The sequence below is a fragment of the Schistocerca gregaria genome, chromosome 8 (assembly GCF_023897955.1).
Source record: "Schistocerca gregaria isolate iqSchGreg1 chromosome 8, iqSchGreg1.2, whole genome shotgun sequence".
NCBI lineage: Eukaryota > Metazoa > Arthropoda > Insecta > Orthoptera > Acrididae > Schistocerca > Schistocerca gregaria.
In genome coordinates, this window is record NC_064927.1 from 329,150,959 (window position 1) to 329,173,343 (window position 22,385).

General features: G+C 43.8%; 1 protein-coding gene across 1 annotated transcript in view; it reads left to right on the forward strand.

The window, feature by feature from the left end:
• The window catches only part of LOC126284258 (protein vestigial), a 486,247-nt gene extending 465,337 nt beyond the window's left edge, over nt 1-20,910 (forward strand). The window contains exon 6 of the mRNA XM_049983059.1: nt 20,773-20,910. Coding sequence (XP_049839016.1) covers nt 20,773-20,822 — 50 coding nt within the window. The 3' untranslated portion in view covers nt 20,823-20,910. The remainder of the gene's footprint in view (nt 1-20,772) is intronic.
• Nucleotides 20,911-22,385: the final 1,475 nt, after the last annotated feature.

Genomic DNA, 22,385 nt, shown 5'->3' on the forward strand with positions numbered 1-22,385 from the left:
TAAAAGCACGTGATCGTTTACCGTTGTAGCACTGGTGACGGTTCCTGAGCTACTGATCAGTGCGCTACGCAGGAATATTTAATTATTACTTCTATTTTAAACACAATTTTTTCATGTAACTACTTAGAACTAACTTTTTATTATAAACAAAAAGAAGTCCTGCGTTGCTCTTGCTCTTGATTTGCTTGTTTTGAGGCGCGCCCATGTTGACTGCTGGTCATCGGCGAGGAAGGATGGAAATTGCACTCCAGTACCGCTACTAGAATTCTACTGAATTTTATGCTCCAACGGTGTGAAACATCTGAAATCAGAACAGTCCAGAGGAAGGGCCGTTATGGTCTGGGGAATACTTTGGTGACATTCCTAGGTGATCTCGTCATTCTGGAAGGCACAATGGATCAACACAAGTATACGTCGTTGGGGATTATCTCCTCCCCTACATGCAGTGGCATAAACCAGCAGGTCAATCCAAAGTGTCACACAGCTCTATGCACTATGGGACTTAACATCTAAGGTCATCAGTCGCCTAGTCTTAGAACTACTTAATCCTAACTAACCTAAGGACATCACACACATCCATGCCCGAGGCAGGATTCGAACCTGCGATCGTAGCAGCAGCGCGGTTCCGGACTGAAGCGTCTAGAACCGCTCGGCCACAGCGATCGGCCAGCTCGCAGTGTTCGTGTGTGGTCCGAAGAGCACCAGGATGAGTTTACCGATCCCCCTGGCCACCGAACTCCCCAGATATAAACCCAATCGAGAATCAGTGGGACCATATCGATCGGGCTGTTCGCGCTATGGATCCTCACCCAAGAGACCTAGCGCAGCTGGCCACAGCAGTGGAGTTGGAATGACGGCACATTCTCTGCCTCGTGATGACTGGGTGTTGTGTGCTGTCCTTAGGTTAGTTAGGTTTAAGTAGTTCTAAGCTCTAGGGGACTGATGACCATAGATGTTAAGTCCCAAAGTGCTCAGAGCCATTTGAACCATTTTTTTGAAAACAAAGTAGATAGTGGACTGGGACTCGTCCAAGAAAATAGTGGCTTACAAAATACTTGCTCGACCGATTCTTGTGTACTGGGAGCCTTACCAGATGGAACTAATAGAAGAGACACAAAAGATCCAACGAAAAGCAGTACACTTCGTCAGAGGGTCGTTTGTCGGCGCGAGAGCGCTGCTTCGGAGGCATTGAGTATCACAGAGCGGTTTAGTATTGAAACTCCGAAGAGTTACACAATGTATTACTTTCTCCCACCTACGTCTCGCGAAGTGACGAGAACGAGATAACTCTGGAAATTAGAGCCGCAGTTATTCTTCCCATGTGCCGTTCGCGAATGGTAGAGTGAAAGGGGAAGGGGGTGGGGGTTCAGACAGTATTGCCGGAAGTACCCTCCGTTTGCTAAGTACTGATGTACATGTAGAGGTAATCTACTGAGTTATATATCCGTATCATTAACATCGATTTGTAAGATTTTGGAATGTGTACTGTTTCCAGCATTGTGAAATACCTCGTAGAAAACGATCCAGCCGGCAGCTGTGGCCGATCGGTTCTAGGAGCTTCAATTCGGAACCGCACTGCTGCTACGGTCGCAGGTCTGAATCCTACGTCGGGCATGGATGTGTGTGATGTTCTTAGGTTATTTAGGTTGAAATAATTCTAAGTCTAGGGGACTGATGCCCTTAGATGTAAAGGCCCATAGTGCTCAGAGCCAATTGTACCATTTTTGACACACAACCAGCACTGATCCAGAAAAATATCGTACTTGCGAAACACAACTGGCTCTTTACTCACACGTAGCAACAGCTGCTATCGGCAGGAGGTCTCAGGGTGGCTCCACTTATCTAGATCTCCAAAATGCATTTGACACTGTTCCTCCAAAGCAGCTTCTAATCGTGTAACCATACAACGTGCGTGTGGAGTATCGTCTTGGTGACATGATTTCCTGTCACATTGATCCATGCTCGTAATAACTGACAGTAAGTCGCCGAGTGAAACAGAAATGATACCTTGGAATTCCCAACGAAGCATAAGAGACCGTGCGCTTTTCTTAATTTAAATAAACGATTTAGGAAACTAATTTAAATGCCCTCTTAGATTTTGCAGTCGGAGATTTTACCAACCCGGGAGCCGAATGTTGTGTTGTCCTTCTTGTCAGCGTTTCACCATTATCGGTGCGCAAGTCCCCGAATTGGCATCAAATAAAAAGTCTTGAGCTAGGCGGCCTAACAAGCCCAGAAGTGATCTCCGGGGTAAAAATACCATACGATCATTTCGTGGGCAATAATTCTCAGAAGATCAAATCGAATTGCAGAAAGATTTACAGGAGATATATACATGGTGTGACAAATTAACTTAAAAAAAAAATGGTTCAAATGGCTCTGAGCACTATGGGACTCAACTGCTGCGGTCATTAGTCCCCTAGAACTTAGAACTACTTAAACCTAACTAACCTAAGGACATCACACACATCCATGCCCGAGGCAGGATTCGAACCTGCGACCGTAGCAGTCGCACGGTTCCGGACTGCGCGCCTAGAACCGCGAGACCACCGCGGCCGGCAATTAACTTTAAAGAATAAAAAGTTTGAAGCCCTCTACTTGAGTGCAAAAAAAAACCGTTAAATTCCTGTTACAGTATAATCACACCATTTCAAAGGTCATCGACTCAACTGAATACATTACAAATACGAAGAAATGAATTGGGAACGATGATGTACAAATGCTGCGAGGAAAGAAGGTGAATCAAAGACTGCGTTTTATTTGTCGAACGCTTAGAAGCTGCAACAGATCTAATAAGCAGACTACCTACGCTTACTTCCCTGTTCTTTCCTGAATTATTGCTGCAATAAGTGATCCTTAGCAGACAAGACTGACTGAGGACAGTGAAAAAATTCAAAGAAGGGCAGCGTGACAGAAAATTAAATTCAAGTTTAAGCAGGATAGAAAATGGTTTTTGCAAATTATGCTGCGGGGTGCCTTTGCAAATTAAAGTTAGCATTAGAGAAATTAGAGAGAATTAAAAACGAAGAGAACTCTTTCTGGTGCTATAGAAGAGAAGGAAACATTGTCTGGTCAGGGATTTTCTCTGCCTCGTGATGACTGGGTGTTGTGTGATGTCCTAAGGTTAGTTAGGTTTAAGTAGTTCTAAGTTCTAGGGGACTGATAACCATAGATGTTAAGTCCCATAGTGCTCAGAGCCATTTGAACCATTTGAAACATTGTGTGGTCTATTGAGGAGATTAACGAAGAAGGTACATGAAATGTTTTCGCAGTTGCGAATATGGACAACAATCAGCTGTATAATGGAATGATGACAATGAAAATGTGTACCGGACCAGGTCTCGAACCCGGATTTCCCGCTTATAGCGATCTGTTCCCTTATCATTAGGCATTCGAGCGCCCTCACAGCCAGATCCAAATTTTCCTCTGTCGTCAACCATTTGTCTACAACCAGTGCTCGTATATCCATTATGTACAGTATATTTCAGTACAGGAGAAGGAACTTCACATCGAACTTCTGAACAAAAGAGGGACTGCAGCATTGTATTTATCCGTCGAAACGTGACAAGTGACTTACAATTAAAATGTCTTTCCTGCATGGGAAGAATACACATGACAGATTCGTGAGTGCAAGTTGTAGACATATGGTTGACGACATATTGAAGTTTGGGTCTGGCTGTGAATCGTGCTCGGATAGCCTAATGGTTAGGCGACCGCTAACGATAAACGGGAAATCTGGGTTCGATTGCCGGTCCGGCACAAATTTTCAGTCGTCATTCCGTTATACAGCTACTGCTTGTTCATATTCGCAACCGCGCACACACTTCTTCCGACATACATGCATGACTGAAGGAACTTTGCATCGCACTTCTGCATTACAAAGGCACTTCAATATTATACAGAGTGGGGCATAAAACCGGCCCGAACCGGATTGCGAACGCGTGTGAGTAGCATTATTAGCTTGTCAGCCTTAAAAAAAAAAAAAAAACACCACAGCAGTAGCGTGTGAGTAGTTGAGACGGGAAGTAGTCGTTATAACCTATGTACTTCATTGTCATGCCTTACTCCATTGAAGAACATGTGTTCATTTTTGAAGAATATGCGCTGTCTGAAAACACTGAAGCTGCTCGTGACACTTTTCATGAAAAGTTTCCTGAAAGTAATATTCCTGCAAAATCAGCGATTCAGGATCTAGTGAGAAAGTGGCGTTCGACAGGCAGTGTTGTTAATTCAAAGAGAAATAAGGCTCTGACTATACGTACACCTGAAGTTGTGCAAACATTGAAAAAGTCCCTAAAGTCAACACGATGATCATTACAGCAATGTGGAATATCTTGCAGGTCATGTCAACAACGCATGCTTCATGGCTTGAAAATGAAACCTTACCGTGTGAGTGTTGTTCAGCAAATCAAAGAAGCGGACAAGGGTAGGCGTGCACATTACTGTAATTAGTTGCTGGAAAATGTCGCTGGGGGACATCTTGATCCGTTCCTCATTTTTTCGACGGATGAAGCTTGGTTTCATTTGTCGGGTTACGTCAATTCACAAAACAGAAGACATTGGGGTACAGAGAATGCTCATGGCATACTGCAAAGGCCGTTAAGCGATTTAAAAATTGGTCTATGGTGTACTGTATCTGGTAGCAGAATTATCGGGCCATTGTTCTTCAACGAAACTGTCAACACACATAATTTTTTCATAATGCCGGGCCACAGTCATCATATATTTCTTTAACGCCAGTACCGCCACTAGACTGTTCTTTATTTACAGTCTGACATTTACACTTACACAATCATGATTCCGGCTTCAAAGTCCATTATCAAGTGTAATTTTGTCTTCAGCCGTTGATAATGACACTTTGAAGCCGAAATCATGATTGTGTAAGTGTAACACTGTAAATAAACAACAGTCCAATGGCGGTACTGAAGTGAAAGAAATGTAAACACACATGTTTACTTGCAATTATACATTGAATTTTCGGCTCTGTTAACTCCAAACGAAAAATGTTGTGCATATTTCCAACAAGATGGGGCAACTTCGCACACGTCGGATTTGTTCTATCTCATATACATACTGATTTTACAGAAGAGAGGACAATTAGTAAGGGCTTGTGGCCACCCCACTCTCCCGACTTGCAACCATGTGACTTTTACCTCTGGGGATTTCTAAAGGCTAGAGTCCACCGCAACTATCTTCTAAAGGCTAGAGTCTACCGCAACAATCCCAGAACACTTGACACATTAAGGGGGAGGGGGGGGGGGGGGGGGGAGGGCGTCAAACGGGCCAACTTGGAGCACGAGAGGCACCACAGGACATTTTAATTTCCACTTTCTATACTTTTACAAATAAATTCATAAAACTTTAACGGCATGGCCAGGAAGGATTCAGAATTCATACTCATAGCAGTTGAAGCTCAAAAACGTTACAAAACCCATTTTTTTACATGTGAAATGTCATCATTTTTTCACTTACTACTGGCTGCATTTGTTGCTATGTGTGCACTTTTCTTTCTAAGTAAAAGAGATTTTTCGATGACTTTTGCACAGCATACAAACCATAGTTACAGGTGTGTGAAACTCTAGAAGTTATTAAATTTATGAAAAAAATGAATGTACTGTTACATTTTAAACTTTAAGTTTAGAAAAAAACTCAAGTTTTATAGTTAATTATCTCAATTTTTCTACGGTTTTTAATAGATTTGGAAAATTCTAGAGTTTCATACACCTGTAACTACTGTTTGTATGCTATGAAAAATTCATCGAAGATTCTCTCTTACTGAGGAAGAAAAGGGTACCTATAGCAACAAATGGAGCCAGTTATAAGTGAAAAAATGATGAAATTTCAGATGTAAAAAGAAGGTATTTTGCTACGTTTTTGAACTTTCACTGCGATGAGTGTGAGTCGTCAATCCTTCCTGGTCATGGCGGAAAAGTTTTGTGAATTTATTTGTAAAAGTATAGGCAGTAGAAATTAAAATGTTCTGTGGTGACTCTCCCGCTCCAAGTCGGCCCGTTTGACGTCCTACCCCCTCTCAAAAAACGACATATGTGAAGATTTTCCTCAAAGAGTTCTGAAAAGTGTTTTCCTTAAAATTCTTCGACGTGCACAACTTTGCTTGGATGTTGGCGGAGAACATTTTGAACACAGACTTTAAATTCCTTTCTAAAATAAGCTTATTAAACTTATAAAAGTAAATCTGTTACTTAAAGTAGTTAGTAATGAAACTGTGCAATAAAAATGTAAGAAAGCGATGATGTATGTCGATTTTCTTCATTCAAATTCCTTTCAGAGCAGGGGCCGGTTTTATGTGCCCCACTTTGTATAACGAAGGAGATGCTGCTACAGATAGATTGGAAATGGATTCTTCCGAAGAAAAAGAAAACAAGGGAGACTAAGAAAGATAGATCGTAATATTTGCAGCAGTAATCCTGAATAGGCGTATTTCAGATTATCATTATAGCCATTTAACACTATTTTACGAAGCTTCCTGCTGGAGTGGACTCTATGGTGGTAACACCTGCACATACAGGGATGCGATTATGCGTTTAGTGCAGAACAAATGGGCCCATAGCTCCGTTTCTTTACTGCAGGTCATTCGTTTTAGAAATGGCGCGGAAGCCGCGGTGGCAGGACTCACCCTCCAGTGGGCTGCTGGGGTCGCAGCGCCGAGTGTAAAAGGCAACAAAAGCGGGCAGGGGGGTGCTTACCCCAGCGTGAAGCGGAGCGCATTGTTTGCGCAACATTACTCGCTAATAAATACTGCGCAGGGGGTGGCGCCCGGTCACCTGTTGAGGGCAGGCGGCCGTGCAATGCGATACGCACCCCCATCCCCTCAGCCGACCCCAGACCCCCTCGCGCGGGTTTTCAATATCGCGGGCCGTCAATGCGCCTCCACCCTCCCCGGTAGCCGTCTGAGCCTCCCGCGAAAACCAATCAAAATTTATTTGAATTCTCGGTGCAGTGACGTGTGCGGCGGTCAGAGTGCAATATTGCTGGCCGGTGTAATTAAAAAGCGGCCTGCAGGGGAAAAGAGTGACACGGCGGATTCGGTTTCCTCTCCTCTACCCTCCCCTCCCCTCCCCTCTCCTCCCGAACTCTACTCACGTTACGCGTCGCCGCTAATCGGCCCTTATTGAAATCTTTTTCCTTTCCGCGACCCCAGCCGTCTGGGTGGAATGGGCGAAAGGCTACAGGCTTCACAAGGTACCCTCTTTGTCGATAAACCTAAAGCTTTCTATCGATAATAATTCGTTTCTCCTTGCTGTAGAGACATCTGCAGAAGTTCGAAGTACTTTTCCCCGAGTTCTGCAGAGACACAGACAGAGAGTGAGAGAAAGAGAGATCGAGCCCAATAAGGACAAGTAATAGAGTCCCCCGTGATTCGTAATCCATCAAGACGTTTCACCCTTTTGGGGCATCATCATATTGTGTAAAAGTAGCTGGATATGTAACCCACACATCATACAGCCATATAAAATAAAAACTGGACGCAACAATAACGGGATTGTTGTTGTTTCTATTAATTCCTCAGTATTTTAAACTGACGATCAAAGAGTCGAAACGATTCGTTTTTAGTATAACTTTATAAACGCCGCCCCCCTCATCGCATTCCATTGCCTCTTTTCACATCTTATTCTCCACTGTTTGATCCAGTCCTTCAGACAAACTTGTCAGACGATGCAAGGTAGTAGTATATCACTTACTCATCACTGACAACAGACCTTTTTCTTTTTATGTCGATTTCAGAGAAGCGCCATATTATAATTCAAGAAGCACTTAGATCCGCGAAGTTGTGCTGTCTCATACAAAACTAAAAATCCTCCCCGCTATGGACCATTTGTTTTAAGAGCTGTCTAATTGTTCAGTAGCCACACTGTGTTTCAAGTAAAGCTGATACAGGCAGATCAGAAATACGGGGTGATTCAGCTGTGGGTTTTATGCAACCTGCAACACCCTCAAATACAATGTGCGGGATTTTCGTATTCTCTCTGTCACTAAATCCAAACTATTAGTCACACAGAAGAAAAAAATGATTACGAGCTTTTAATAGGAAAATTAATGTAATTAAATTCAATACTAGAATACGTTTTCGCCGGAGATCACGATTTTCGAGTTATCTAGACAAATATGCCGATAGTAACTGTTCTCGAAAGAATGATTGATGACCGTGCAATTTCTCTAGAACAAATGATAATTAATTGAAACCGTCAGCTGCCGACAGGTGTTGTTAACATACCTTGATGGGGACAGCTGAAAATGTGCGCCCCGACCGGGACCTCCTGCTTACACGGCAGATGCTCTATCCACCTGAGCCACCGAGGACACAGGTGAATAGCGCCACGACAGGGACTTATCCCTTGCACACTCCCCGTGAGACCCACATTCCCAACTGTCCACAATCAACATACGTAATGTTCCTAGTAGATACTACCTTCATATATTGTTAAATGGCTACCCGGCCATTGACCTTCTTCTGTGCGAGTGCGCACAGGTTGCCTGAACTCTTACGGGAATCGTCAACTGAAGTGGGCGAGAGTAACGAGTGGATGGGCAAAGTATCTAGTGTGCAAGGGATAAGTCCCTGCAGTCACGCTATTCATCTGTGTCCTCAGTGGCTCAGATGGACTCCGGCACGATAGCTCGGCGTGTTCGACAGAGATTCGGCTGGCCTCTGTAATAAAACCTGCGCGAAAAGATTAACAAAGGAACCTGCTCGGATATCATGTGACGTCCGCGACGACCACACACACAACAATCAACAACGAACAAAATGAAAAAAAGATGGATAGAGCGTCTGCCATGGAAGCAGGAGATTCCGGGTTCGAGTCCCGGTCGGGGCACACATTTTCAGTTGTTCCCATTAAGGTATGTCAACAACACCTGTCGCAGCTGAGGGTTTCAGTTTATTGTCATTTATTAAGAGAAACGCATTTGAAGGTCATTTTTGTAAATCTTTCTTGAATAATTGGAAAACTACGGCCTCTAGCGAAAAGTTATCAAAATGGCTCTGAGCACTATGGGACTTAACAACTGTGGTCGTCAGTCCCCTAGAACTTAGAACTACTTAAACCTAACTAACCTAAGGACATCACACACATCCATGCCCGAGGCAGGATTCGAACCTGCGACCGTAGCAGTCGCGCGGTTCCGGACTGAGTGCCTAGAACCGCGAGACCACCGCGGCCGGCTTAAAGCTACCTTGCTCCGATGTCGATAGCATGTGAAATTCACACCAATAATTAGAGTGAAAAAAAGGTAAGAAAATAGTCTTCTGAAAAAAAAAACTTTTTCATGGCCGCCTCAAGCTTCTTTTTAATCCTTGTTAGTAAACGAGAATTTTTCAATATTTGTAAGAGTTTTGAACCCAACGTTCCTTTTGGAGGTTCTGATCTACGCTGAAATATTCTGTTCCCGATTAGTATCACATATAATACAAACTAGTTTCGTAGAGCTACTATTAGAAATTTCGTTTGTCACCTGTGCTCAAGTTTTGCGCTTGGATTATCTTGTCTGATTTTTACTGCCAAACGAAAATTGACTATGACCAAAATCTTTTGTGAATATGGTTCATTTGTGCTATTTATACTGTCGATCACGACTGAATTGTTTATGTCATCACTATCGAGGTATGTTATCTGTTACGTGTCCTAATCTAGCGCTATTTGCTCGTTCAAAACAAATGGTTCAAATGGCTCTGAGCACTATGGGACTCAACTGCTGTGGTCATTAGTCCCCTAGAACTTAGAACTACTTAAATCTAACTAACCTAAGGACATCGCACACATCCATGCCCGAGGCAGGATTCGAACCTGCGACCGTAGCAGTCGCACGGTTCCGAACTGCGCGCCTAGAACCGCGAGACCACCGTGGCCGGCTATTTGCTCGTAATTTTTATTTTATATCACATTCTGTTCTGGAATTATGAGGAAAATGTGGAATAAGAATGATAGAATGACATGTAAGAAGTATACAGCGTCATAAGACATTTTGCTGCGAATTAGACTACGTCACCAAGGACACGAAGAGATATTGAAGAAATTCATCTTTGTCCAGTAATAAGACTGTGATTGTGTAATTGAGTTCTTTAAGTGTAAGACTAGCATTTCACAAATTCAAAAATTTCTGCTTCTACTTAGCGCTCTTCCCCTTCTGGCGGTTTCGTGACTTCGATGTGAAAAAATCCAACGTGACTGGGACTTCACAGTGAACCTTAGGTCCCTCGCTGCTCACTTGACTGCATTTTGGAGAAACCTAAGGGTGTAGTCTTTGTAATTTGAATGCCTGACAACCCAATGCAGCAGAAAGAATATCCCTTCAAGTATCAGCCAGATTTGTGTATAAATCGTGAAAGGAACTAGGTCGGCAACACAGCAACTTTAGAAGAAAATGAAAATTGTTGGACGTTACCTGATACTAAATAAATAGGTGGGCTGTTTCAAATCCGGCCATTGTATAGTTCGGCTTTTTCCTTTTCAATCCCAGTAAACAGTGAATCAGTCGGAGGATGCCAAATTGTGATAGCATATTGGTTTGTCATGTAGTAAACATAACTGCATTAATACTGACATAAGCAGTGTAATATCACTATTTACATTACATGTCACTACTGAAGTTTGGCTACATGAGTCAATATTAAGGCAACTGTATTTAATACTTCAGCAAACAAAATGCTCCAACGAATTTTTGGCCAGTGCCAGAAAATGGTAAACATAGACGGAAACTAGAAGCACATTTTAATAAAATTTATACTGCAGCTGATGGTTGTGGAACACCACTTGCCAAAAATATTTCAGAACCTATTTTTTATCTAGTTCCTAGGGCTATACGTCGTAGACGATACTATGAAGGCGTAGTGGGTGTTTGTACATCAGATTATGAAGTGCTAAAAACGTCTTTCTTCGATATATGCAGTAAGCGTTTTGTTTTTTATCAGTGGCTGATTTCTGTTTGTTTGGAAGGTTTTAATGATTTAACAATTGAGAGATAGAGAGAGAGAGAGAGAGAGAGAGAGAGAGAGAGAGAGGGACTACCTCTTAGCGAATGACGTCTTGTGCTGAAAACGACTTGGGACTGAATTGTTTGGGTACGCTAAAACTGTGCTAAGGTTGTAAAAAGTGCAGGTTTTTAGCGGTTCCGACCGATAAAACATTTCATTACAAATTTTCCGCAACAGGAACATATACCTCGATAATGCATAAAAATTCATTTACTTCGTGGTACATTGTAAGGAACGTGGCATGAAGTTGTGATTACGTGAAACAGGAAAGGAGGGTACGTGTAAGCCTATTAATTCCAACATTTGAGAAGCAGCGTGATGAACAAAACGTCTTCGTATTCCATGTTAATAATAAATCTGTTCAACAGATAATTTGTGAATTTAAAATGTGTTTCATTAATTATTTTATTTGAAAACTAATCTAAGCGCGTTAATTGCACTTCAGCAGTGGCAGATAGGCTAGTGTTGCGACTAATGGCGCCGCGGCAAAATTCTAATGAATTCCGGGAGCGCGAAATGTTTGGGAACTACTGCATTAGTTAAAGGTGTCTCTTTTTGTACTCTTAAGTGGTACGTGCACTCTATCTCGGTGTAAATATTCAGGATACAGCGATGTGTCTGCAACAAGCGATCAGTAGCTGACTTTCCCAGGATAAGAATTTACGTCAATTCGGAGCTATCTATTATGCACGTGCGTACACCCAATAACACCTCGATTTATTTTAGAGTAGACCAAATTTTTTTCATACAGTGGAAGGCCGCCTGATTTTAAACGTGGAACTGATAGAGCCTCTTCTGTAGACGTTCAATAACGTGCCTCTCGAATCGGCACTTGAGGTGTAATCACATGGAGAGGAGCACCCCCTAACCCCCGACGCATCCGTGTGTTCGCCACGACAAGCCCGGACCCTGCGCCCCTAGGAAGTATGTGCTGCTGCACACCCCAACATGAGAGGGCTGATGTTCGCATTTTCCGCTCAGCGGGGGGCCACTCCAAGACTAATATTGCGCAAACAAAGCGACGGGGTTCGCGGGATGGGGGGCGAATATTGCACGTGTCGTCTCCCCAGTCGCCGTCTGATCAGCTGCGACACACCACGCTCTCCACAGTACGCTGACTGTCGGCTAACTGCCCCCCCCCCCCCCCCCCCCTGCCTGCCACCGATTCTACCGGCGAAAGGCGGAGTGCAGACGACACCTTGCTGCACATAAACTGCTCACACGACTCACCGCCAGGAATTTAAAGATGTGTCAGCCGAGCAATAAAGTGTTCAAATATAATAAGTTGATAAAAATCATGGAATAGCGATACGCACATGTACAAATAGCGTACAGGAGGGCAGTGCAATCGCCGACGTATCATTTGTACTCTGGTGACTCACGTGACGGGGAGAGATCTAAGGCTCTGCACTCATGTACTGTGCGGCTGGTCTTGGCGGAGGTTCCAGTCCTCCCTCCGGCATGGGTGTGTGTGTCTGTCCTTAGGATAATTTAGGTTAAGTAGTGTGTAAGCGCACTGATGACCTTAGCAGTTAACTCCCATAAGATTTCACACAAATTTGAACTTTTTTTTTTCTTTACTCTCGTGAAAATGTTTCTCATTTGACTGTGGCCTCACGACTGGAATTAATAGACTTTGAACGCGGATTAGTAGTTGGAGCTAGACGCATGGGACATTCCATTTCTGAAATCGCTTGGGAATTCAGTACTCCGAGACCCACAGTGTTAAGGATGGGCAGAGAATACCACATGCCAGGCATTATCTGTCACACGGGCAGTGCAGTGACCGACGACCTTCACTTAACGACCAGGAGCAGCGACATATGTATAGAGTTATCAGTGCTAACAGACAAGCAACACTGCGTGAAATAACGGCAGAAATCAATATGGGACGTACGACGAACGTATACGCTGGGACGGTGTGGCGAAATTTGTCGCTAATGGGCTATGGCTTCAGAAGGCAGACGCGAGTGCCTTTGGTAACAGCACAACATCGCCTGCAGCGGCTCTCCTGTGCTCGTAACCATACCGGCTCGACCCTAGACGACTGGAAAACCGTGGCCTGGCCAGATGAGTCCCCATTTCAGTTGGCAAGAGCTGACGGTAGCGATCGTGTTTCGCGCAGTCCCCACGAAGCCATGGACCCAAGTCGTCAACAAGGCACCGTGTAAACTGATGGGGACTCCGTAATGACGTGGGATGCGTTTACATGGAACGGACTGGGCCCTCTGGGCCAACTGAACCGATCATAGACTGGAAATTGTTATGTTCAACTTCTTAGAGACTCTTTGCAGTCATTCATGGACTTCATGATCCCAAAAACTAAACACTAAACTCCTCCCGAGCAGGCCATGAAGGTCCAACAGTATCATCCGGCCGCAGTGTCATTCTCAGCCCACAGGCGTCACAGGATGCAGATATGGAGGGGCGTGTGGTCAGCACACCGTTCTCCCGACCGTAAGTCCGACACCAGACATGTTCCCAAACAACGATGGAGTTTTTATGGTGACAATTCGCCATGTCACCAGGCCACAATTATTCGCGATTGGTTTGTGGAGCATTCTGGACAATTCGAGCTTTTACCAGAAATATTGACCCTTAGACAATGTGTCTAATAATGCATTTTAAATACGACAGTATGCCATCTTAGGCACTGTATAACATTAAAATACTTGATAATGGCCCTGTAAAGCCGAAATCATGATCGTGTAAATGTAACACTGCAAATAAAAAAAAAACAGTCTAATGGCGGTACTGACTTTAAAGAAATATATTATGACTGTGGCCATACATTATGAAAGAATTATTAATAAAAAGGGTTCTATTCTAACGTCTGTACCTGTTGTAAACGGCAGAGAATTATGTTGAATAATGTTCATTCAAGAAAGCACATCTGAAATAAACGGAAAGTAGTCCTATAGTATCCAGTTAAAATACAAAGAGAGAATAAACTTATAAAATGTAGGAAAGTTACGTTGAGAGTCTTATGAGAACCATAGGAGAATCCCGTAACTAAATAGTTATCGAAGATACTTGAATGCTAAGTCCATTTTCTATCACAACACACGAAATATTCACCACCTCAGAACAGTTCGGAGTTGATAATGATGATTTACAAATTAACATAAGCGAGATGACGAGTAGAGACTCATACTCTGTCTATTGTCACTTCTGTATTGCAGTCGGAAAAAGTAAGGGTATCTAGCAGCCGTTCACCACCAAAATTAATTACCTATACGATCGAGTAACTTATGAGATTTCAGGCAGGTCTGCCTTCTTCAAGAATTGGGCGTAAATTGTCCTTGAGCTCTTCACTCGACAAGTCTCAGTCTCGGTTTTAGCAGCATTCCGCCATTGCCAAAACGCCATCCCCACCAAAAATACTCCTATATCGTTTTTAAGTTTTGCAGACATGATTTGACTCAACTTGACCACTTCCCGGACTAAACTAATATATTACAACAGTATTTAAATAAAGAAATGTTATAAACATGTCACCGGCAAAACATTTACAATTAATATAAATAAATGAACCAGCATTCTTCCACCAGTGCACGCACTTTAAAAGGCGACGGATTGTCACTAAATATTGTTTAAACAATTATGAAGACGTTCTCTTGGTTCTCTTTACGATAGTCGTGTCAATAGCACAATCAATTGCCTGCTTCGTAAACCACCACGATTTTGTATTAGAAATTGTAAGTAATAGTTAAATAAAAATATGGCAAAAGTAATAACGTATTAATGAAATAATTACACTAGCATGACAAGATACACAACGTGATCAAATGTATCCGGACACCTGGCTGAAAATGACTTAAAAGTTCGTCGCACCCTTCATCGGTAATTCTGGAATTCAGTATGGTGTTGGTACACCCTTAACCTTGATGACAGCTTTCACTCTCGCAGCCAAACGTTCAATCAGGTGCTGGAAGGTTTCTTGGGGAATAACAGCCCATTCTTCACGGAGTGCTGCACTGAGGAGAGGTATCGATGTCGGTCGGCGAGGCCAGGCACGAAGTCGGTGTTCCAAAACATCCCAAAGGTGTTCTATAGGCTTCAGGTCAGGACTCTGTGCAGGCCAATCCATCACAGAGATGTTATTGTCGTACAACCACTCCGCCACAGGCCGTGCATTGTGAACAGGTACTCGATCGTGTTGAAAGATGCAGTCGCCATCCCCGAATTGCTCTTCAACAAACTATGAAAAACACGACTACACCATAACACCACCGCCTACGAATTTTACTGTTGGCACTACACGCATTGACAGATGATGTTCACCGGGTATTCGCCATACCGCACAACCGCCATTTGATCGCCACATTGTGTACTGTGATTCCTCACTACACACAACGTATCTCTACTGTTCAATCGTCCAGTGTTTACGCTCCTTACACCAAGCGAAGCGTCGTTTGGCATTTACCGGCGTGATGTGTGACTTATGAGCAGCCGCTCCACTATGAAATCCAAATTTTCTGACCTACCGCCTGTCATAGTACTTGCAGTGGATCTTCATGCAGTTTGGAATTCCTGTGTGATGGTCTGCATAGATGCCTGCTTATTACACATTACGACCCTCTTCAACTGTCGGCGGTCTCTGTCAGTCAACAGACGAGGTCGGCTTGTATGCTTTTGTGCTGTACGTGTCCCTTCAGTATCACGTCGGGAACAGTGAACCTATAGATGTTTAGGAGTGTTGAAATCTCGCTTACAGACGTATAACACAAGTGACACCCAATCACCTGATCACGTTCGAAGTCCGTGAGTTTCGCGGAGCCCTCCATTTTATTCTCTCACAATGTCTAATGACTACTGAGGTCGCTGATATGGAGTACCTGGTAGTAGGTGGCAGCACAATGCACCTAATATGAAAAATGCATGTTTTTGAGGGTGTCCGGATACTTTTGATGACATAGTGTATGAGGTATTCAGATTGGAGATGTCTCCTGATTTGCTTTAATATTTGTCTATGAATTGCTGTTGAATTTCAAAGAGCTATAAGAAGCCATCTTTCAGCTTGTCTCATAGTCCACTATTGCTGTAGCAGTCCGCATTCTGCTAAACGAGCGACAATCGTCCAGCTCCCCCTTGTGGGATTTTCCCCCATTTATGGCCACACTGCTCGTCTTTGTATCCGATTAGTCACCAATCCACATCTGCCGCTATTGTTTAGCCGTGCAAAAAATTCATCTTAACTTGTACCAAATCTGGGTGGCCGATTATCACGTCTGTCACGTATAACCTTACAAGTGAAACGGCTAGATAAAATTAATGGTAGGAAAAGCAGATGGCAGACCGAGATTCATTGAAAGAATTCTCACGAAACGCAATCCGTCAGCAAACGAGGTACCTTACGAAACCGTCTTTCGACCAATACTTAAATACTGCTCTACAGTCTGGGATATGTGGCAGATAGGATCTATGGACGAAAGAGAGATAATCCAAAGAAGAGCAGCGCCTCTCGGTGCAGGTCCATTTAAAAATCACGAAACCGTCATGAAGATGATGAACCAACTTCAGTGGCAGACGCTTCTGCAGAGGGGCTCTGCATCACGGTTTGATTTACTTTTAAATTTTCCATACCGATCGCTGTTCCTGGAAGAGTTAGCAAACATATTACTTGCACCTGTGGATATCTCGCGAGAGGATCATTAAGGCAAATTTAGAGAGATTCGAGCCTGCAAAGAGGCTTGGCGGCAGTCGTTCTTCCCGCGAATCGTTCGTGACTGCAGGAAAAGTGGAAAGTGACAGTGGTACGCAATTTACCCTCCGCCACACACCGCAAGGCGGCTTACGGAGTATCGATATAGACAAACACATACGCAAACGCGTGTGCGCACACACACCTGGGGGTTACCAGAAAGACTGTGAGAGATAACAGACAATTCCTAAGTTACAGGTTGCCTAGCAACAAGAGTAAATATGGGGAATGGTCTGACTTGTCAGTCTGATAAATTAACGACTTAGACACTATGCCCATGATCTCCCTGCTATGTTGAGATATGCTACTTACTGTTCTTTCCTTCTGTCAAAGACAGAACAACTATTGGTGTGAGCTTCCAAAATAGAAACAATGTGATGCTTGATACATGGAGCGGCAGCACAGGGATAGGTGGTGGTTCTTGGGACGTATTATTGGACGTATGTAATTTAATCCACGCCCCAACAGTGTAACTGTAGTTTGCCCCTTGCACAAGTTTTCTATACTACCTTGCCTACTCGCGGGGGAAGGTTGTATTCTGGTACAAAATTTCACCACAATTCTACCCAGCGTCATAGTGGATGTGTCACATGATGGGAAGTTAGTCTCACGCCCTCTTACCCACATTTTACCCCTTATTTTGACGCTTCTGCGATAGGGGTCAGAACGGCGACACCGAGGGTTAAAATGACGCGGTTTTCTTATAGGTGGTAGAGGAAAACACATGACACAATGCCCCTCACAATCGACACGAAATGGCGTCAGAGGGTGACATAAAGGGAGTCAATGAAACCACATCTTTCCTTGGCGCGTTGATTCCTGCACATATCGCAGTAAAAACCGACATCTGTCAGCGCTATGAGCAACAGGGCGACGTTCTTGACTCCTTTCACGCTGCTGACACCCCTGGACTTTTTAACCCCTCTCGGCATCCCAACTGAACGTGATGGCATCCGTTTAGAGTTCAGCGCGACCGCTATTTTTGCTCTCGGGTACCTAATGGAACCATTAGGGATCGTTCAAAATCATTCGACAAAATTTATACGTGTACTGGAGCAGCAAAGGGTGCTTGTGCTTTCCCAGCCCTCCTTTTTAAAGCCCTCCTGCCGTGTAATCACGGAGAGGTGCGACAAAGGGTCCCTCTGAGACACCCCCCCCACCCCAATTTTGCCATTATCTTCGGTGGCACCTGCCCACATTTATTGAGGACTTCAAAAATGTGCCTTTACGGAGGAAAACTGTGAATTAGACCTACATGCCTGATGACTGGCAACCACTTTGCACCCTTCTGATACCAGTTCTAGGACTATTTTGTAGGTTTTCTCTGTAAACGTACATTTTCAAAATCCTCAATAAATTTGCATGGGTGCCACTGCGGGTATTGCTGGAATGGGTGGGGGTCTTAGAGGGACCTTTTGCCCTTGTTTTCACGCATGTGTTCTCACCCTTCCGGGATTGCGCTACAGGAGGGCGTCAAATAGGGGGCTGCTTCGAATTACTTTCAAATTTTCTCAGTTGACTTTGAATTGTCACTAGTGGTTCTATACTGTACACGTGATCAAAAATTGGAGTCGCGCTGCCCGCCGAAGGGATGCAATCACGTTAATTTGGGATGCAGCCTCACAATGAGAGGGGTTGTTACGTCCAGGGATGTTAGCAGCGTCAAAGATTGTCAAAAATGTCGTCCTGTTGTTCGTCACACTGACAGCTGCCCGAAATGTGCGAGTGTGTACGCCAATAGGAAAGAGGAATTTCATTTAAGCCTCTTCTTATGCTACCCTCTAAGCCTTTTTCGTATTGATTCTGAGCGGCGATGCGTCTGAAAACTTCTTCTCGGCCACCCGGAAGAAAAGCGCTGAGTTCAATGCTGGGCGTAACTGTCTTGGCCGCAATCGAGAAGGCAACAGAGAAGGGCTGAAATGTGGGTGAGAGGGAGTGCGACGACTTTCCCGTGGTATGACACGTCCACGGTGTTGCTGAGCAGAACTGTGGTGCGGTTTGGAGACAATGTGACGCCGTTAACACACCTTACACGTCGTAGCTTCTGAACTGTAGCCTTTCTTTCGCATGTGTCGACACTTTGCTGTTTGAAGTGTCGCCGAGCCCGAAGGTGACGTCACGGGTTGCCATGCTTATGTACCATTACAGAGGAATGTTGTAGGCACCTTGGATTCAAATATGAAACTTACATGCCGCTGTGAGAAACACCTACCGGGTTTCGAAAAAGTGATCCTTTAATCTTGTTGCACAGTATATTTTGTTTGTAACGATTGTTTCCCGTATTTTCTGAGACTGTTCACCGCTCTTTAGAAAAGTAATGAAACGAATCAAACTTTTGTGTAAGATAGCTTACTATGGAGAATTACTGCGATAAATGTCGACCAAATATGAATTACGTGTTAGAGAAGTAGTATTAACTGAAAAGATGTCTGCACTTCACCACACTTCTCGCGTCATACATCAGCTAACATTTACTTCCCAATAACGAAATGAGATTCTGGAGGGAATATTATGGTTCCTAGAGCCATATATGTTACATCTATAATCTGTGTAATATTTGGTGGTACGAACGTAGAAGTAGAGGATGATTAAGTGAGCTGACGAGCTGTTCCGGCGATTTATAAATATCATGTTAAATTGGGCCACTGAAGTTTGTCAAGCTAAGGGTGTTTGTTAATTTCTTTCACACTGAGGGATTAGTCATACACTAACCATTCATTCCTCTGAATGGTAACTCCCTACTAATTCGAATATTTTGGTTACGAAGAACATTTCATAAATAATGCACACTATTTTTGTACTTACTCGCTTTTTTTTGCAATATCTCTTTATAGTTCTTCAGTATACTCTCTCTGCTTCTATGTGACTGATTCCCAACGTCTCGGAAGCTCTGTTCATCTGTCGAATGACTCAGGTAAAGATGGTAGAAAGGTTTTCCAGAAATAGATAACGACGTTTACGCATAGGTTTTGTCAACTTGGGGAACAAGTATGTCTAATGGACTTATTTCCGGACTGTGTGGAGGATGCGGCAACACTTCCCATCCATATTCGTGCATTTTAGTGGAGAGTGAGTGTTCTAACTTCGAGCAACTGAGGTCGGGTTTTTTGCAGTTTTTTGTTCAGGTTATGCGTGAAGCTACTACACTGCTGTATACTTGTTCCACATGGGACGCTATCTGCCATGACGATTCCTTGGCGATCATAAGCAAAAATCATTTAACTGAAATTTGATTGGGCTCATCGAAATTTTTCTGAACGTGGAGAATCAGAAGCTCTCCTCTCATTGGACTGTGATTTCAACTCCGGTTCAGCGTCTCTAATCCACGTTTCACCAATAGCCACAATTCCACATAAGAATCCTTGATCTTCACGGTCGAATCTTTGTTTGAGCAAGGTTGCAATGTCCAGCGTTTCTGCTTCTCTTCAGCAGTCAAACAGTGTGGGATGCATCTCGCAGGAATTTCTGTCTAAGAATTCAGAATACTGATGGGAGAACTCCCGTGGCTTCAGAGAGTTCTTCGAACTCGCACTGAGATCTTCTTCAAGAGCGTCTTCTTAAGTTTCACACTTCTTTCATCTGTTGAAGTTTCGTGTCTTCCGGATCTTGGATTATCGTCTGTGCTCATATGACCACAATAATACGATTAACCCAACGTGCAACCGTACTGTGCTCCAATGTAAACACGCCACTAACTTCACTTGACGCGTTGTGGATTTCTGTCGCGTTATTCCGCCTAAAGTTTCGACCTTGATGTACGACCTCTGGTCTTAACATTCACAATACCCGAGACTCCTGTAGCTTCCATTTCTACCTTCCGCCAATCTTATGTTACAGTACAAAGTGTAAAAATAAAAACACGTGCTTCTTCCTCAAGCTGCGCACTGTATCTGACGTAGCTGCCATTGTTGTTGCATCAAACAGTCCAGAGTAATACCAATCTGTACATTATTTATGAAATGTCCCTAGTACATGTTTGTAAAGAGAGAAGGGCAGATGCAGCCCCTCCCCTCACATTTTGGAATCCAAGTGCTGCAAGATCTCGCTAATGGTGTGTGTTGTCGTGTTCCAGGGCTGGAGGCGCAGGTGCAGGAGTCGTCCAAGGACCTGTACTGGTTCTGAGGCTAGGCGCGCCGCTGGGCTCCAGCCGGCGCACCCAAAGCCCCAGGACCTCGCCTGCACGTGCTCGCATCTGCTTCGCTCCTGAGGACGGCACCACCATAGCCGAAACCGCCACACCGCAGCAGCCTCCCACAGCTGACTCCGCGGGCCTAAGTGTCCATCCAGTACTCGGCGCTCGGCACGCGGCGTTCCTGGACACCAAGTGTGAATCTCTTCCAGATCTCGAGCACTGAACGCAGCCAACGGTCCTTCTGTTTAGCCGTACATACGTGACATACGAATTACACAGTGGACTTCAGACTTATCAAAAATCATCTGTAATTACATGCTTCTGAAAGCCTAGATTTCTGATATTTAATAGTACTTCAGTCAAAGGTGGGAGCTGTGGTGTCGAAGACAACTGCAAAAGAGTGCAATAAGGGACTTCACACTTCAAAGTGTGATATCCAAACTACAGAACGACGAAAGAAAGTTCATTGCGGTATTGGTGACTATAGGCCAGGAGAATTTTTTCTTTTGTCACAGGACTTGTACAAGCAAGAAGCACAGTGCAGAATTAGCGCCTGTGTAGAAATGAAGTAAATGGCTCTCACGCATTTCAGTTCGAATCGAAATGTTTGTTGCAGCCGTGTAAACAATGAAAAATGTAGGACGTAATGTCTGTGGTGACAGTGCTTTAGCCTAAAGTCTGAATATAATGAAGAGTATATGCAGGAAAACGTGACGCAACATTCTTGTGGGAAGGCTATTGTGGAATAAGCCAAACTAATGTCGTGTATCTTTGTACCATTTATCTCATGGTGAGGTTCCGCAGAAACCTTCCGTTACATATAGCAAAAGTTAGGTATTTAAAATATTAGGCGTGCAAATATAGAATGTTCTGGCGTGATAATTTGCATTGAAGACTATTTTTACGTTTTCAGATAGCAGGTAACCACGTTATCAAGAAATATTGTGACGAGATGGGTCAGTCATTGTTTGGCGGGTGTGCCTGCACAGGCTGTTCGTCACACAGATGCAGCAAGAGTTTTGTAAATAGTTTTTCTCAAGACAGATGTAACTAACAAGGAGGCATTTTGATCTCGCAGGTGCTTGCGAGTTGGAGCTGTGTGTGTATGTATGTGTGTGTGTGTGTGCGTGTGTGTGTATGTGTGTGTGTGTGTGTGTGTGTGTGTGCACAGACGCCACGGAGCTCTGACGTACTAAATGTGCGGCTGCTGTTGCCAGCAAGAACTGCTTACGATTTCCTTGTGTAAATAGTATAATATTCGCTAGTGGAGATCCACGTGACCCAAATGAGAGTAGCAGCTGCTATGTCTGCAGCTGATCGGCAGCACAGAAAAAGACACTGGAGTTTCGTACATAGCCGTTGTGAGTAGACTGTTTTGTAGTATATCGTTCACCGTGTGCCACCATATGGTTCTGCGCTTTCCTCCATGCCCTGTTGTATTAAATAGAGCAAACAAATATGTATTCCTCGTAATTTAAGGCTTTCGCCGGGAGATCGTACGAGAAGCCAACCTTTACGATTAAGTGGATGAGTGTTGCCACTATTCCCATGTT